This window comes from Trichoplusia ni, chromosome 14 (genome assembly GCF_003590095.1).
Source record: "Trichoplusia ni isolate ovarian cell line Hi5 chromosome 14, tn1, whole genome shotgun sequence".
Lineage (NCBI taxonomy): Eukaryota > Metazoa > Arthropoda > Insecta > Lepidoptera > Noctuidae > Trichoplusia > Trichoplusia ni.
In genome coordinates this window covers 3,970,436-3,988,823 of record NC_039491.1, presented here as the reverse complement: position 1 = coordinate 3,988,823, position 18,388 = coordinate 3,970,436, and the positions used below count along the sequence as shown (strand labels likewise).

At 35.5% G+C, this 18,388-nt stretch overlaps 1 protein-coding gene across 18 annotated transcripts in view; it reads left to right on the top strand.

Moving 5' to 3' along the window:
- LOC113500419 (calcium-activated potassium channel slowpoke) overlaps window positions 1-18,388 on the top strand; it is a 61,587-nt gene that overhangs the window by 23,587 nt on the left and 19,612 nt on the right. For all 18 annotated transcript variants that reach the window (XM_026881195.1, XM_026881190.1, XM_026881193.1 and 15 more), the window contains exons 2-6: window positions 11,796-11,857; window positions 12,128-12,224; window positions 15,968-16,079; window positions 16,698-16,849; window positions 17,240-17,407. In XM_026881195.1, coding sequence (XP_026736996.1) covers window positions 11,796-11,857; window positions 12,128-12,224; window positions 15,968-16,079; window positions 16,698-16,849; window positions 17,240-17,407 — 591 coding nt within the window. The remainder of the gene's footprint in view (window positions 1-11,795; window positions 11,858-12,127; window positions 12,225-15,967; window positions 16,080-16,697; window positions 16,850-17,239; window positions 17,408-18,388) is intronic.

Sequence of the window (18,388 nt, the reverse complement as noted above, 5' to 3'; positions counted from 1 at the left end):
ACAAGATTTTAATACTTGTCGCTACTGTAACATCATCGTCTATACATTGATTTGGAAGAAAATTGAGCCAATAGTCTAAGGCTTGTATTCGAATGGTATATAAATATATATATATATATATTTTAATATATATATTTTAATAATGTTATACGTGATGAAGCATAACCACATATTCGTAAAGACAATGGGGTATACTGTCAAAATATGGGTCTCTCATGATTTACTCGACGATGAAATATATTAAACGATTAAATCTCATCCACCCTGTGTGTGGAAAAACCAGAAAAACAAAGCTTGCAAAAATACAGTCATTAATAATTTAACGGTACCCATTACACTCATGACCGGGGTTACATTTGACCTGTATTTTTGCTCATTCGGTATCCCGGATTGCCGAGTTTAGCGTCATAAAACGAAAGTGTGCGTTTTGTTTAATTGCTTGTGAAAACGTTATAAAACCTGACCGTATAATGTTCCTGTATGACTTAATAGTGGACTGACGGTTGTAAATCTATTTTTACAGCAATATTAATACTCGAAATTATAGCTAATATTTTGTTTGTCTCTTTTCTTACTTATTACTACGATATTTGCGTTGCTATTTCAATAGTTGGAAACAAATAGGTTAGCTTGAGCACGTTATCGAATTTTCATTGCTTGTTATGAACACTTCTCAAACAACACGGAAAACAGTCGGAAACGTACGATTAATTCGAAGGTATTTAACGAGAGCTTTAATTAATCAAAGTTTGGCGCACAAACCTTAGTATATACCCAGGGGTTTCCAAACTGTGATCCGAAACGACATGGTGGCTGTAGAAATTAAAGGTCACGCCCAAAATCCATCCTCTTGTCTTTATCTGAAAATTATCAGTTTTCGTATAACTGATAAGTCATCACAATTTTCAGCACTTGTAGAGTTGTTTTTATTCTTGTGTCAATAGTTTATTTTACTGCTATTATTGTAAGTACTTTTCGACTACCTACTACCACACCCGACCATCACAGCTAGGGTAGGGCTGTCTTGACTAAAAAGCTATACAAGTAATTGCGCCGATGTCCGAAAAAAAATGGGAACCCTAGACCTAGCCTTCATGTTCCTCAGGGTATCATATCATATCAGTCATCTATCACTTTCAATAAGGTCGTTCGCAAGTCAGCCTCCACGGTTCCTGATCCCAAGAGCCATTATCCTAAGCCTCGCATAACTCACGGTAATTAAACAGCCCACTAATCATAGTGCGGACGTTAACATATCCGAAACTATCGGAGGACATTTAACAGGTAATTAACATAAGCATATGGATAATAAATATTAATGTTCTTGTTCATTCTGGAGAAACAATGAACTATTTTATGAATACTATGTGGATACTTGGTTTGCAAAGCCTTTGTATTTATGATAAGACGGTAAAGTGTTAAAATCATTAAAAGAGATAAGTAGTATTACTAAAGTCAACTAAAAAGTAGATCCACTTGTCAAACGCTACGTTCGGAATGAACTGAAACTAAAATGTTGTCTGTTTGGTCCGTGTAGCATTTGCCAGCTTTTTCGATGCTTTGAAATCTTACTTCCTTATATGTATGTCTGTATGTTGTTACTTCTGCCTTTTCTTTATATAATGGAATTACAGATAGGCGTTCGAAGAGAAACAGGACGACCTAGACCTCGAAGAAGTCCATTTGACCAACTGAAGAGAAAGGCAGAAATGTAACATACAGATTGTAAAATTAGTTACATCATCCTCACTAGATAGGCCCTCTTAATATCCACTTCACTCCAGGTTTGGATAAAAGTTTAACGTTCTTCTAAGCCCATTAGCATAATAGTTAATTATGATCGAATAAATACTGGGAAGATAAGGGCCAATGGTATTCAGAATCATCGAACAGTTGTTATGAGTACTCACGACGAATTCCCAAATAAAATATGCCTCCGTATTGATAACTTCAAATTCATACTAATCTGATTAATGGGTAAAGGGAACTTCAACCACAGTCTATTACTCTTTTACGCCTAAATCTATGGCTAATTATTCATCTAAAAATGTAGGTATATGAAGATACGCCGATAACCACACGACGACGTATCTACTATACTTATATTCCTTTTACCCTGAAACCTAATCAAATCAATTTAAGAAGTTTTTTTTATTCTTCTAGTTCGATATGGATTTGATCATTTCCGATTTTACAATCGAGATGGCAGGCCGAAACAAGGCCAGGCGACACCTCGTTAAATTGCCGTGCCCTGATTTATGGTCTTCGATGCCAGTCCACGTTTCATTGCCGCCCGTATTTCTGAGCCGGCTGCGCTCGAGTGGATTTTTAATACGTAAGAATTCTCTGACACTTTTATAGCGGGGCGCCATTTAGACGTTAATGGGCAATACGTCAATGTTTTAGTGCATGTATTGATCTGGGCGTTGAGAGTGGGATTGTTCTTCAACGTGAATTGTCATTAGTCATGGCTAGATATTTCGGACATATTCGCACTAGACCGTGAACATCTTTTGAAAGTTTTCTATGAGTAATTTATATTTTTGTAAGACTGACACACCGATTAAACAGTAAAATTTTTTGCAATAATTTTGTTCCGAATTCTAATTATTCAAAATTGATTTTAATATAGAAGTACTAGCTGTCCGAGGAAAAGCTGTTTTGCCAAACAAATGTGTTCTAGGGAATAAAGAAAAAAAAATGCTGATGTAAAAACGTATTTCCACGAACTATTGTAATGAATAGTATTTTAAGAATGATTACGACTTTAATATACCCAAATCCAAAACAAACATCATCAAAATACACAGCTCGTTAATATCATGTAACACAAGACACATCGTTTAGTTATACCTACTCAATTATAAGTTCATCAAAGCGTTGGCACCGAGAAAATCCGATTATTGATGGGTTTAAATCAAAACGACGAAATTAAATGCTAATCTTCATTTCAAATAAGATATTCAATGATTTGTCACAAAACTGATGGACAAATAATCGTCAATTTCATCTTTTCGGTGAAAGATACCAAAAATTTAATAAGTCGAATAAATTAATTAGATTTTTAAAGGATTTATCAGTCAAAGATTCGTCACAGAAATAATAAAATGGTTAGTGAATTATGTGGAAATTGGTTTAATCTATTTAAATTATCAAAAAAATATGCGAAGCAAATTTAGAATACTCGTAGATATAACTAAAAAGGGTTTATATAATATTATGTAGGCATACACATTTTATACTATACAATTATTTCATTTTAAATGAAGAAAGGATGTTTACGTTGGCAATAAAAACTGGTGCGGTTATAGTACTGAAAACCGCTCATAACACGTACTTCATCTGGTGCCTGAAAACATGTTTTCAGGCATGAATCTTTATATAAATAAAGTACTTATCGACTATATTTCTATTACTCATCAAATAACTGTTGTCCTAAAATCTAAACTGCTCGTTTTTCATATTGTAAACACGATTCACGAAACTTATTACAGTTCAATTCAAAATTCTAAGAACGAATTATGTAGGGATAACCGTTCATCCTATTCAAACCGCTACCCTTTAACACGTATAAGTACCTAAAAGCTCACGATATAATTTAAAAGTTCCCTGCAGATGTCTGTACTTGTACCGTGAGATGTCAAAACATGTTTCATTCTGTCAAGTTTCGAGGGGTTCGATGTGCAGTATAGAGTACTGCCTCGCTTCCACAACGCCAACCAAGTCGTTGGAAAATCTCGTGGTAAGGGGCAGTCCGCAAAAAAAGGTCAGTTGTCAGGAAAGGAGGTCGTCATATCGTCCCATCCGATCTGACAATAGTCGACAAAGTTTCTTGTGACAAATATCTAGGTTCTGCTTTATCGGACCGTTCTCACTTGACATTTTATAACTTTAGTGATATCCTTGAAGATATCTTTGAGACCAGGAACTCGTTTAAGTGAAATGTCAGCGGCGACTTTATATAGGCCAATGAGAAACGTTAATCCTGTTAAATCCAAGATGGAGTAACTGTCATTAATACCCACTGAAAATAATAGAACTGAGCGGTCTTTAATACACCACGCATAACTTATTGATTTTACTTCAAATTAATGATGCATCAAGTGTGAAAATGGCATGTAACCGTATTGACAGTTAAAATACCAATAAACATTCAACTATGGACGTTAAATTTAATACAGGCCTGTTTTAGCCAAAACAGATGCAAAGTGCAGAAAAAAATGCTTCCATTTTTTTCGGGAGTTTAATTTGACAAAGTTGTTGGCGTGCCATGACGACATTACGAAAGTTGAACTCCACAGTTAATTGCGAACGCGAACGGGAACTTTACACATAAATATTTCTATACTATCAAAGTTCGCGGTTGTTTTACTGCTTTTTCCGTCCGTAATAACGTCTGCGTCTAAGATATGTTATAGACATCGTGTGTTATGGCGTTGGTATAACTAAGTGCCAAGTACGTGCTCCAAAGTCGGTTTTATGTCTTTAATTTGTTTTATATGTACTTCCGTATGCCTCCGTTCGTCCCACGCATTTACGGTGAACTCTGTTGGTAGACAATGACCTTTAGTTGATTTTAGTTAATCTTTTGATTGACTAATCTAATATAGGAAAAAGAATTTGCGTTACATTCATACTTTTCTTTTTTCCGCTCTAAAACTAAACGCCAGAAATGAATAAATGTTTAGTAAGCAGGAATTTTTATTATGAACCGCAAACAATATTTAAGGGTTCTTACTGACTATGCAAAATAGTCTGCTTAAAGCTAAAACTGCTGCCCAAATCCAGTTATTATCTTTTTATTACGATTCCAGACCAGTTTTCCCCGACCTTTCATATTTTTTCTTATCAAAATTCATTAATTCTCAAGTGTGTCCTTTTCTTCGTATTTGTGAGAGCAAAATAGGCAATTTTTGCATCCGTGATGTCAAAGGGGATGGATAAAGAACCTCCGTAAAGTACAGTTTCCTTTTTTCTGTATTTTGCAAGAACTTTCACCCTAAACATGTACGGGTTATGAAGTGGGTAGATTGCAGGGTAAAATGGATTTTATTATAAAACTGCTCTACTGAGCCAAAACTTACTAGAAGCTTCATCGCACTCGCTTACGATTGATTCTTAGTTTTTGGCACATTTGTATTGGACTTACTTCTGGTAGCGTGCTTAGCGTGCTATTATGTTGTCCAAAAAAAAGCTGTCCTGCTGTCCCCAGCTGTAGTTTGAAACCACAACGTGGAACAAGATTTGGAGAATTAAATCCAAATCTTGTTCCACGTTGAGGTTTCAAACTAAACTCGCATCCAAATTCTTCTGCTTTAAAATTTTTGGTGCATTCATCCTCCCATAGACCGATTTAAATCCCAACGAAGGTGCTCCCATTATTAGCCAACGACCATTGTGTAATAACACCAAAAATTTTAAAAAAGAAAATTCTTGTGTTCAGCTTGCTTACTCCGAAATAAGTACTTTTTTACTTTTAAAGAAAATATCTGAAGAAACAAAATAACGTTACGCTAAGCATTCAAGTTTCCGCCCGGGTGGTTCACTCCTGTATTTTCTAAGCTCCTTTGGACGAACACGGGTTGAAATTTCCATTAGACTCTGAGATAAAGGAAGTATTTTCATTGGGCTGAAAAAAACGTATTCCGATGTGGAACGCGGTTCGCTTGTTTCATATATTATATTCGCGGTAATCATTCATATAATGGTTTTGCTCATTCGAATGATTTAATGGTTGTAATGAGAAATGAGTATGTGCTTTGGATAATTCTAAAACATTGTATTTTAAAATAATTATGAGGATTTCGTCATTGTTTTCCGAAACAATTGACTTTATTCGAAATGTACAATATGAAAATTAACTACTCCTGAAAGCACATGATTTTTTAGTATTCAAGTTTTGTGCTAATGTAAAACTGCGTAATGTAACAGTTCGCAAATATTTTATTACTCTTTCAAAGTAACTCATAAACATCATAGTAGCATGGTACGGTAGCTTGGATCAACAACCTTTTAATAAGCCAGTAATAAATTAGCCTTTTTGTTCACCACAATGTATATCATAAATTTTCTCTTTATTACGGAAAAACTAAAGCCTATTATTGTTACTTTAATATAATTTACGATCGTGACTCTTTTCTTAATTATGTTTAATTAGTATTTTTTATAACAGTGTACTTGAAGGTATATGATATACTTACTTGTCAACTTGCACGACGGGTAAAAATCAGACATTTTTTTTGTGAAACTAATGGCTTGACAAATTTGGCAATTTTTAAACGTATGTATGTGAACCGGTGTGGATTCAAATAATGGTATCCTAAAAAATATGCAAAAAAAAAAGATGATGAATGATTAAATAAGTCCCTATTTGAAATTCTAATCAGGAACTACTTTTTCGCTCTGAACAGATCCTTAGGCAAAAAGGTGTTAAAATGCAAAGGATAAATTTCCCTTACGAAGCAATTCAGTGACAAGAACGGTTAAGGCCTACAAATCGATTGATTTGCTGCCACAGCGATTTCGCCATGGGCCTACCTGACGCCAGCCGACGAAAATACATTAAAGAGGAGTAAATCTCAATAAGTTTCTCAAGTCAAGGCGGTAACCTTGCTTCGTGCGCCACCGTATCCGTAATTGGATATCGACCACTAAATGGATTAGCCTTGCTGCGTGCACCCTCGGCCTATTCTAATCTAATAACAGATATAACTCGTCACATTTCCTTATATCCCGGATAATTGGGTTCTATATTAGATACTTTGTGTAATTTGGAAAAATAAGAATCTTAAATGAGGCTTTATGAAATTCCTCCGCAGTTAATAAACGGACTTACGCTGTTTGCACGAATAACTATCTGTTCCATAATATGAAAATATATCCTTTCATGTAATGACGTATTTTTCATGACAGACCTTGACCGTAAGTTTGGTAGTGAAAAACGTTTTATGTCCAGTTGCCGAGCCAGGCATATCGTTAAAGAAAAATTAATTGCTATTTACTGAAACGATAAATAAACTTTATAAGCACGAAAGTGCTACATGGGATTTGGAAATATTATTATGTAAAGTAACCGTCATGAGAAGCTATAAATTTTGTAAACAAGTGTTCAGGAGTTCACAACATTTGGACCAACAAAAAAAATGAATTTGTTTAAGATTTAATAAATTATTAAGTAACAAATATTAATTAACATAAATATTATTTAAGAATAATTATTCGTCAGATTCAGATGTTTCCATTTCTGTGTCAGAATCAGTGACATGTATCACGAAGCTGTCTACAGTTTTATCAATCATCTCATCGATTTTGGAATAAAAATTATCTTCTTCCTTGATAACATGCTCCACACAACGCTTCCAATTTTCCGAAGTAATCTGCTGCAGTCCCTCTTGTAATAATTGTTTTACCTCGTCAAATTTAAAATTTGTATTTTTGCGAGCAACATATCCTTTTACGTTGGCCCAAATTAGCTCAATTGGATTAAGCTCACAATGATATGGCGGGAGTCTCAATACTTCCACCTTATATTTTTTTGCAAGCTCGTCCACTACATAAGTTTTAAAATTGTCTTTAACATTTTTTACTTTTAGCAGTAATTCAGTCTTAATTTCATTGTCGTCGTAAGAAATATTCTTACTTACAAGCCAATTTTGTATATCATATATAACAACCAGATCCGCGATATATGCAAAGCAATGAAACAAACTCGTACGCATTCGAAACTCGAATGATGCGTTTATTTCAAAATGGCGTCCCGATAGTTCACAATCCCTGCGACGGACGCGTTCCGGTACCAAGAAACACAAACGATAGCGCTTTGCGTCGTTAAAATATGATCCGACTAAATTAAATAGGTTGTTACTTTCATATAACCCGTCTATATTTCATGTCGATTGAATATGGTCAATTTATTATTATCTCGCAGTATAAAATGTTTACTTAGTAAAAGATGTTTGTTTACATAATTTATAGCTTCTCGTGACGGGTACTTTAGGTATGTCATCATTTAACAGATTTAATGTTACCAATGACGAGATAATAATAATAATAATAAAGTTGATATCACTATCCCCCATGACGAGAACCTCGTGAAAGCAGAAAAAGAAAAACAATTGAAATATTTGGATTTAGCTCACGAGGTTGTCGACTTGTGGGAGGTGGACTCGGCAATCATTGTCCCGATAGTCGTAAGTGCCAATGGCTTAATAGCCAAGAGCCTCGATCAACATCTTCGGAGGCTCTCGTTGGGCGTCTGGGTCAAGGGTTTGATTCAGAAAGCGGTACTTCTGGACACGGCGCGCATCGTGAGGAGGTTCCTCTCTCTGGAGCCCTGACCACCGGCAGCTTGGGCCCTGTACCCGTTGCCGGTTGGACACTATTTTTTATATTTTTAAATGTATGTTGTTTTTTATATATATTTAAAAATGTAATTTATATGTATTTTAATGAAATAAAGGAAATAATAATAATAATTTTTTATTTAAAAACAACAAAGGTTCAAGGATAATGGAATAAAGAGAATTCTTTGCTAATTAGCGATACATGATTCTTACCTGGGCCAAATTTAAATCACTAATGTGAATTCAGAAATAAACTTCAAATAGAAAGAGCGTACATTTTACATGTTGATTCTCCTCAAAGTTCGTCGCTCTTAAAGTTAATATTTCCCGATAAAAATCAATTTGAAAACCTTTTATGAGGTTGTGTACCCCACAAGCGGTAGTTTCTCCAAGTGCCAAGTTATCGGCAAGTTGCCAAGTCAGAACACTTAAGTGACAAGTTCAATTTGAAAGTTGGCCTCTAATACTTCGAGCTTTGATGCAATGGCGGAAATTATTTAAGAAGACCATTTTATCGCTTTTTAAACTTTCCTTACAAAAAGTAAAAGGGACAGAAAAGGGTTCCGTTCTTTTTGAGTTACTCTGTTCTACAAACTTTTTTTACTTGTTCTTTTACTTTAAATGTTGGGAGTTGAGTTAGACGTTTCGTTGAATATTTATGTATGTTCAACCGTCACGTACGCATTTGAAATAAAATTCAAAATACACTTCTTGTTTAAACGAAGAAATTCGTCTACGGAGTAACGCAATCAGGGACAAATTTTTTTTTGGAAATTAAAAATATACCCACAAGCCAATCGCAAATATAACCGTAGAGTATTTTACTCTGAATTAAGCAAAATACTTCAGTGTTAGAAAATTATAACCAAACATTACCCTTTTGCAGCAGGGTAAAAACAACGACCGATATTCTCGGTTTAACGACGGAAAAACAATATGTCGGTCATACCTATGCTAATATCAGATGATTTATGTCGAGGATGGAGTTACTAGCACCCATGTCACGTACTCTCCTGTCACGGTTTTTGCTCTTAGAGTATGAGGAACCTCATTACTCGGCATGAAAAATATAGTAGCACAAAGATGTATGCATCCAAGATTTTCTTAGGTATATTGTGGTGTAGGTAAAAGAAAATGTATTGTAAACTGACTTTTATTTCTGATTAACTAGCTATTGTTTGCTGCGATTTAGTCAGCGATGTAAGGATTAACACCGTATTATAAACACATTTTCCAAAATAAGGTGTATTTCGGAACTCAAATGGTTATAGTAAACCTGCAGCGCACCGCCGTAATAGTAGATAGGAAGATAGTCTGATACGAATCTCACAAATTATTTGGCTTTCGGGTGACAAAAGATTTTTAAAAATTTACATAATTAGTTCCTTAGATTACCACATAAAAAGTTAAAAAGTTACAAACTATATATCACTGTAATATCAGCATAAATGGACACTGCATCTTTAATTTCCACGTTCTTTTGTTGAATCATAGCTTATACCCAGCCCTAAACTGTTATTCGGATCATCATAAAATGATTGAATCAATATACTTCTGTGTTCAACGGACGAACGTAAGGAAGCATCTAATTTACATCAATTTCCATCTGCTTTGCCAAGTTATTTATATAACAAGAACATTTATTAAATTGCATGGATACTATATTTTAATTTCGTTTTGTGTGTTTTATCATTAAAAATCTTTGTTTGATTGTTAAAGATCCTTAACTAAAATGCAGGGATACTAAACATTTACTTACGAAAGTAAAATATAGTCTATAATTTGTCTAGTTTGACTATTTATCACAAAACCATTTAACATGAACATTCTAATCAATACGCAACTGATGATATCATCATACAATTTAGTGAGGTCATTGCGATGAACCCATCGCTCCCACTAAATCAAATACTAGGAATTATACCGCTAATAGGTATTCTCCAAGCGGCGGTGATACCTTTTACAGCTGATTCATGCAACTTTGTGTCATAAGACGAATATTAACGAAGAGGCATCAACTCATCATAATATTAATATTTTTAAGGCAAAATCCTGTGTGTCCTCTCGACACATGAACGGCTAAATCAATTATGATAACATTTTGTATAAAGGTGTCGGATAGCTTAGATTAACATAAGCACATTAATCACACGCAGGGGTTAATAACAACGGTCGACTTGACAAAACCTCTTCTTTTAGGAGTGGGTTAAAAAGGTGAATAGTTTAAACCAAAGGTTGTTTTTACTTTGACCGATAAACCGGGGGTAAAAACGTGGGATACAACTAATAATATATAATTTTGTTTTCGGGGTAGGAAGTCCTAACCTTGAGAATACTAATTTACTTTATTGAGCATTTTATGGCTATTTAAGGTCGATAGGCAGCTATTAATCGTAGTACTAAAAGGAACGGAAAGTAATTTTTATTGCACAATTGGTCCACTGGAATATTTATGAGAAATGGTTTATTTTATTGCATACTTAATTTGGTAGTGGCCATTTTATGTCTGGTCATCTTTGTAGGAAACGATCGGAGGCAAAAAGTCTGTTAACATACTGTTGATTTCCTGTCAAAGTAGCTACAATTTTATTTACTCAATTACAAGAAGGTTAACGATGAGCTTGCCGTCTTCTTTATCAGTAGCTCGGTGGAACAGTTCTTCTACGCTAGCTATACCGGTCTATCCCGTGATGTTCCTTAACCATGACTTCTTCTGCGGCCATCTTTTTATTCTTCGGTTTCAGGGATATTGCTCATAATGGCCAGTTGAAGCAGGTACCGATGATGTCGCAAAAAGAGTCTATAGCGACACGTATCATAATTATGTAAGCAAAAGTATGAAGTAGAAACAGAAGGTTCCTTATTCTGTTGGCTTAGTGTTTTGTGGCCCTAACTGCTATACTTGGAAGCCGTGGTTTTGATTACCACCTGGGACAAATGCTTTGTGATAACTTCATGATCACGAACATTTGTTCTGTGGCTGAATGTTATTTATCTAAATTAAATATGTATTCAGAAATATAATAGGCAATATATCTACATTTTAAATGTCAAATAGATAAAACAATAGCTGAAAGCCAATCAATCAAAAGTGTAACATATTTGTAACCGATAGGACTATATTTTGCTAATGGGTCATCCATCAAAGTCTTTCATAACGAAAATTGATTTCTATCCATCGAAACACTAGCTAGATATTGGACAGGTTTATTAAATAGACCAACCAAAAAAAGTTTTGAATATTAAACCTTTTTGAACACACATTTTGGGGAAACATTTTTAAGATTACAAGTTAATTAGATTTTTATGGCTAATAAAAGCGCCAGGAGATTAATCTCAGATCCCTTTTATTGTTTGTTTTGCTGATAATAATTTTGCTTCTTTATTAAAATTTCGTAACCGCCTGCTGAACGACCTGACTTTGACTAAAATCTCTGTTTTCTGTCTTTCCAGGTAGTGTTGGTGTTTATCCTAAGTATAGCATCGCTCATCATCTACTTCATTGACGCGTCCAGGTAATAAACATTCCAAATACTTTTTGAATACAATGCATCGCTAACATATTAATTAACTAACTAATCTTGATAATGCTGAATTCAAGGAATACGTGAGTCAATACTCATAATAAATGTGGTCGAAACTGTTTGCTGAATATAGTACTAAATGTAGCTTTTGTTTATTTGTCAGCTGAATATATTTAGAGAAATGGCTTAACGTGAACCTGTTCATAATTGTTGTCGTTTTAGAATTCTTATATGTGGTATATATACTATGTTTGATTTCAGTGAAGAGGTTGAGCGATGCCAGAAATGGAGCGACAATATTACTCAGCAAATCGACCTTGCCTTTAACATATTTTTTATGGTCTACTTTTTTATACGAGTAAGTTGTTCCGTTGTTCATATCTTCAGATGTCATCTCATTTAGCAAATTCATTCGCAATGAGACTTCGGTAGGTAAAAGAAGGGTTTAGTCTTACCCCGAATACGATAGCCTAATAGCAGATGCGGTTCTTTGAGAACTGACATAAAAGCTTCCTTAATTGTCTTATAAGCAACGTAGCGTTAGTGGTTCTGAGAGGGTTTCCTCTCTACACTATCCGGACCGCATTTCATCCTTAGTGCTCCGATGCAAAGGGCCTTTTTGCCGCTTTAGCGTTGAACTGTACAGTCACATAAATGTCTTTTTCTTAGACGCTGCTATAATCGTCCGTAATGATGCCTTTTGTAAAGTCTCTTAGCTTTGAACATGCTTCCTTTTATCAAACACAAGTGCGTTAGGTTTTATAAAGCATCCTATTGTTCACCAATTTTTAAATGGTGCCCATATATTGTACACGGCTATTAATTTCAATACAGTGGACAGTGGTTTCCTACGAACATACTTTCTTCAGTACTGAAAAAGTATTTCGAAAGTTGCGAGATATAAGCATTCTTTGGTTTGAGATAAACCAGACTTTTCCAATCCCAGTTTAGGTGTCTAGTACGAATTTTGAGCTCTTATACAACGTGTCCCAAAATTCAACGATAAGCCGGCGCCAAAAGGTAGACCTGCTCATGAGTACATAAGGAAAAATAATAAAAAAAATATAGCTAGTTTTTTTTTTTAGTTACAAGGAAAATTTAGAATTCCTTTGAAATTTTACACCCATCATGATATTTTGAACGACCACGATGACAATTTCTCAAATATGCTTAAGATTTTTTTTTTATCTTATATCTAAATAGTGCTATTATACACCACAACTCTTAAAAACACCAAATTGCCCGCAGTTTTTACACAAAAAACGTTCAAAATCATTTTTTTCCCTAAAATTATGAAATATTTTTACTCTTAGTGTACTTTGACTCATGGTCTTGTAAAAAAAAAGTATGGACACCACTATGGCAAGTTGTTTTTAAAATTGGCGCAACTAATCAAGATTCTAAAAAGGTATAATACTCCAAAATAACTGGCCACAAAAAAAAAATATGTCTACCATTTGTAAACAATACCCAAATTCATTAATTGTTCATGTTGTTAGTAATAAATATTATAATGTTCCAAAAATGAATAAAACAATGGAAACTATTTTTGTAATTAATTTATTAAATAATTAACATTACAGTAAATGTTCAAACTGTTTTCCTCCGGCGTTAATACAGGCACGACATCGCCTTAAAAAGGACCTTTTTATCTTTCTTGCATATCTTCTTGCATTGATATGTGCCGCAGTCTGAGTTATTTCATGCCGAAGCTCATCTAATGTCGCAATCGGTTTCGCGTAGACCCTGTCTTTGAGACAACCCCAATAAAAAAAGTCCAGGGGGTTTAGGTCGGGTGATCGGGGTGGCCATAAGATAGGACCAAGTCGCCCGATCCAACGCCCCGGGAACTCTTGGTCTAGGTATTGTCTCACAGGACTAGCGTAATGAGCTGGGCGACCATCATTTTGAAACCACATATTTTGAAGGTCACTTAAGGGGACGTCTTCTAGTAATTCTGGCAAATTATTTTGTAGAAAGTTCAAATAACTGTCCCCATCCAAGTTTCCTTGTAATTCAAAAGGCCCAATCACTTTTCCATTTAATATTCCCGTCCATAAATTAACCTTAAATTGATATTGGGATTTCTCTTGTCTCATCACATGTGGATTCTCATTGCTCCAGCTGTGTAGGTTGTGAAGATTTAAATAACCATCTTTCTTGCAGGTTGATTCATCCGACCATAATATTTTTCCCAGGAACTGAGGGTCATCCCGGTGCTTTTGAAGCATCACACGACAAAATGCGATTCGCAGTGGATAGTCCCGAGGTAGCAATGTTTGCACACGTCTGTAATGATAAGGGTGCAATCGGTGACGTTTTAAAATTCGATGTGCTGTACTTTTTGGGATTCCCGTAGTTGCTTCTATGGCACGTACTGAGGTAGTTGAATCAATGTTTATTTCATTGAGAACTTCTTCATCACATTCCGATCTAGGTCTTCCAGCGTTTCTTCTAGCTGAAGGCAAACGACCCTCCGAAAACGCTTGATGCACATTAATAAATACTCGATAATCAGGATATCTTTGAGCGTTCGGGTACCTTTCTCGATACAGTCTGCTCGCAGCGTTAGCATTACACCGACATTCGCCATAAATGAGGTGCATGTTAGCGTATTCTACCGACGTGTATGGTAGCGGCATGATAACGCGTAACAGCCCAAAATACGGCAAAAGTCCAAATCACAAAACAATGTCACAGTCCAAAATAATGCCAGGTCAGTTCAGTTCACAGATCACTTAAATTCAGTCCAAAATGTAAAGCCAAAAGTCGTTAGTACGAGAGCTACGTCAATTGAATACGGATATGCGCAAGCAATACGGAGGAGCAGAGCGTACTGACTTGCTGAGAACATGATCTCTCTACTTGAATTATTGTCATACAACAATATACCTATCTATCCCTCTCTACCTTACACATCTCGCTATCTCTCTCTCTCTCTCTAAATTTTGAATGTTATCGTACATTCCATAAAATTCTAGGAATTTGCAACATCTGGCTAATTTTGTACAAAAAGTAAAAGTGATTTCTACGAATAAGAACAATTGAGAAATTTGGGTATTGTTTACAAATGGTAGACATATTTTTTTTTTGTGGCCAGTTATTTTGGAGTATTATACCTTTTTAGAATCTTGATTAGTTGCGCCAATTTTAAAAACAACTTGCCGTAGTGGTGTCCATACTTTTTTTTTACAAGACCATGAGTCAAAGTACACTAAGAGTAAAAATATTTCATAATTTTAGGGAAAAAAATGATTTTGAACGTTTTTTGTGTAAAAACTGCGGGCAATTTGGTGTTTTTAAGAGTTGTGGTGTATAATAGCACTATTTAGGTATAAGATAAAAAAAAAATCTTAAGCATATTTGAGAAATTGTCATCGTGGTCGCTCAAAATATCATGATGGGTGTAAAATTTCAAAGGAATTCTGAATTTTTCTTGTAACTAAAAAAAAAACTAGTTATATTTTTTTTATTATTTTTCCTTATGTACTCATGAGCAGGTCTACCTTTTGGCGCCGGCTTATCGTTGAATTTTGGGACACGTTGTATATTACGATGTAAGGTTGAAAAATCAAGACAGTTTAATTTACGGTAAACAAAACCGATTTGTGTAAATAATAAATAACAAGACTTGATTATATTGAAAATATACCTACTCGTATAAATAAGGTTTGTTGTGCCTTGATTAGATTTGTGGAAGATAGGCAGATATTGCATAGCAGGCTACAGCCAGTGAGCGGCACGCTTCGACCGCAGAGAGCTCTACCATCACGCCGCTGCTCCGATAGCCAAGGCACAGGACCACGTCTCAATGGCACCATTCTCCATGATATATTCCTGTGTAATTCATGTAAAACCATGACGGCTAAATTGGTACAGTACCTAGCTAAGCGCTTGGTTTTTTTTGTCAGTACAAATTTAATGTTTGTATCAGCTACAGTATTTATTTTCTGTATCGATGTTTCTGCATGTACAATATGTGTCTCCATAAGCACGTACGTTTAGGAGAGATGCTTGTCGTTAGATTTTTTGTGGATATATATTTATGTGGTGATGGTGTTCATGTTTACAATGTATAACGTGATCTTATTTCTGTTTCAGTTTATAGCAGCTAGTGACAAACTATGGTTCATGCTCGAGATGTATTCATTTGTAGATTATTTCACGATACCCCCATCCTTTGTATCAATATACCTGGATAGAACGTGGATAGGTAAGTTACCTTTTTAATATTTAAACTTATTTCAAAATTTTATCTGAAAGGAAATTTTTCAAGCGTCGAATGCTGAAATTCAATAAAACAGCTGTCAACTGGAATGAAGTAGAGCTGGCAAGCAGTAACGAGTGCTGATACAACTTTCATGATATGAAGCTTGAGTCAATCTAATAACATGATCCATAAGCCTTTTTTCTGGCTCTTTAAAGTTTTGTGAGCATTGTGTACGTCAACTTCATAGTACTTAGTATTTTTTTAATGTAACGATGTGCATTTTACATCAATTTTTAACAAAAAAAAACTAGAGCCTTCTTTTGATTATTGCGCGAAATGTTGAATGAATTGCATGAATTATTATGTAAAATGAAAACTTTTTCACGTTAAATAAAAAATAACAAAATTGGTGCATCGGATCCAAAGTTGAATTGATAACCTCCTTCTTTTTTAATTCGGCAGTAAAACGTTCTTCTTCACTTCGAAGAACTGGACATAACATGAAACCAACGTTATTCTAGAAAAATCTTGCGATACTAATAAATAATTCCAAAATAAAATAAAACGGAGTCGCTATAAATCCCTGTCAATACACTAAACACTGCATGTTTTCTGTTCCAGGGCTGAGATTTCTCAGAGCTCTACGCTTAATGACCGTGCCTGACATTTTGCAATACCTCAATATATTAAAAACATCGAGCTCAATTCGGTTGGCGCAATTAGTTTCTATATTTATATCAGTGTGGCTGACCGCTGCCGGCATTATTCATTTGGTAAGTATTTGTGTATTGATATGTTTTACTCTTACAAGCAACAAGCTCTTTACTTTAGAAGCAAGTGAATCATGAACAGATTTGGAAATCTGAAATTTGTTTCGAGATTTTACCATCTCCGCAACTATTAGATTATTGTTTCAATAAAGAACGTCACTTCTAGAAGTAATTTTTTGGAAGGATTTAATAAACATTTCATTATGTTAACGTTCTTCTTGGTTATTTACATGTCACAAAAAAATGAGTTTTTTTCGTTAAATAAGTATTTAATTACGATGGGGTTTCTTTTTAATTTCGAACGGTCCAGCAAGACTGGTTACATGAACGTGTTACACACTTTGGGAAAAGTTTAATTGAAAAAGTCTGACTTATGCAATTGTAACATTTCAGCTGGAGAACTCCGGAGATCCATTAGAGTTTGAGAACGCGCAGAAGCTCTCATACTGGACATGTGTGTACTTCCTCATAGTGACCATGTCCACCGTAGGTTACGGTGACGTCTTCTGTCACACAGTACTTGGAAGAACGTTTTTGGTTTTTTTTCTCCTCGTTGGCTTGGTAAGTTTCACTTTCAATTATTCTATCTACTTATTCTATATCTCTAATGAAATAATATTTAAAGAAACTAAATTTAAAGTCTATTATTATGGAATTATCTTTGCAAGGAGAGGCAAGTCTCTAATATGTTTTAATGAGTTTAATCCTTTTTAATGAGTAAGATGATATTATCTAATTTTCCCGTTAATTTTCAATTTAATTCAATTTCAAGTAGCTTTTACTTACGGCTATTTAGTCGATACGCCACGCTTGCAGTTCCTTGCATAAAGCTAAATAAATAACAAAGCAAAAGGAAATACAACAAACATTTGCAGTGTAAAGTATACTCGATAGTTCACATGGGACTTGCTAGACAAGTGGTTTATCGCACAGCTCGTTGAATGATTGTAAGCCTGACTAGTGCACCATGTGTAGATAGCATGACAGTTAACTATGAGGCTCGGGAGACGCCGAGCGGCGCCCCGCCCGGGCGGTCGCCTCTTCGCCCTTGATGTGCCATCTTCTAACTTCCCGGCTTCGAAGGAGCATCTTCGACTATCGCCGAACACTTAATACGCTTTATTTGGAGCGGCTGCATGGGTGTATTTTGTTTGTTTTTCTTTTGCTTTGTTACGTGATACTCACCGCGAATATGCTGCCGGAAGATCTGTCTCGCCGCGCTTAGACTATTGGAGTGTATGGGGACTGGTCCGAGACGAGATAGTGTCGCGCGAGTCGCGAGTGCGTGCGCTGCGCAGGCGCCCGGCGCCCACCCGGCGAGCCCGGTGCCGCGTCCCACCCCTCCCACCTCGCGATGCATGCCGCACCACGCCTGGCTGTGTTCAGTTGCTCACATCACCGGTAGACACACACTACTTCCTTTTATTTTTATTTCGCTCCGCTACCGGCTACACTTTACGACTCAGCGTCATCTTAGAGAGTATATACCGAACTCGAGGTGGACATTGTCGTGCACCACTCGATGGTGTCCGCGTGCGCCCG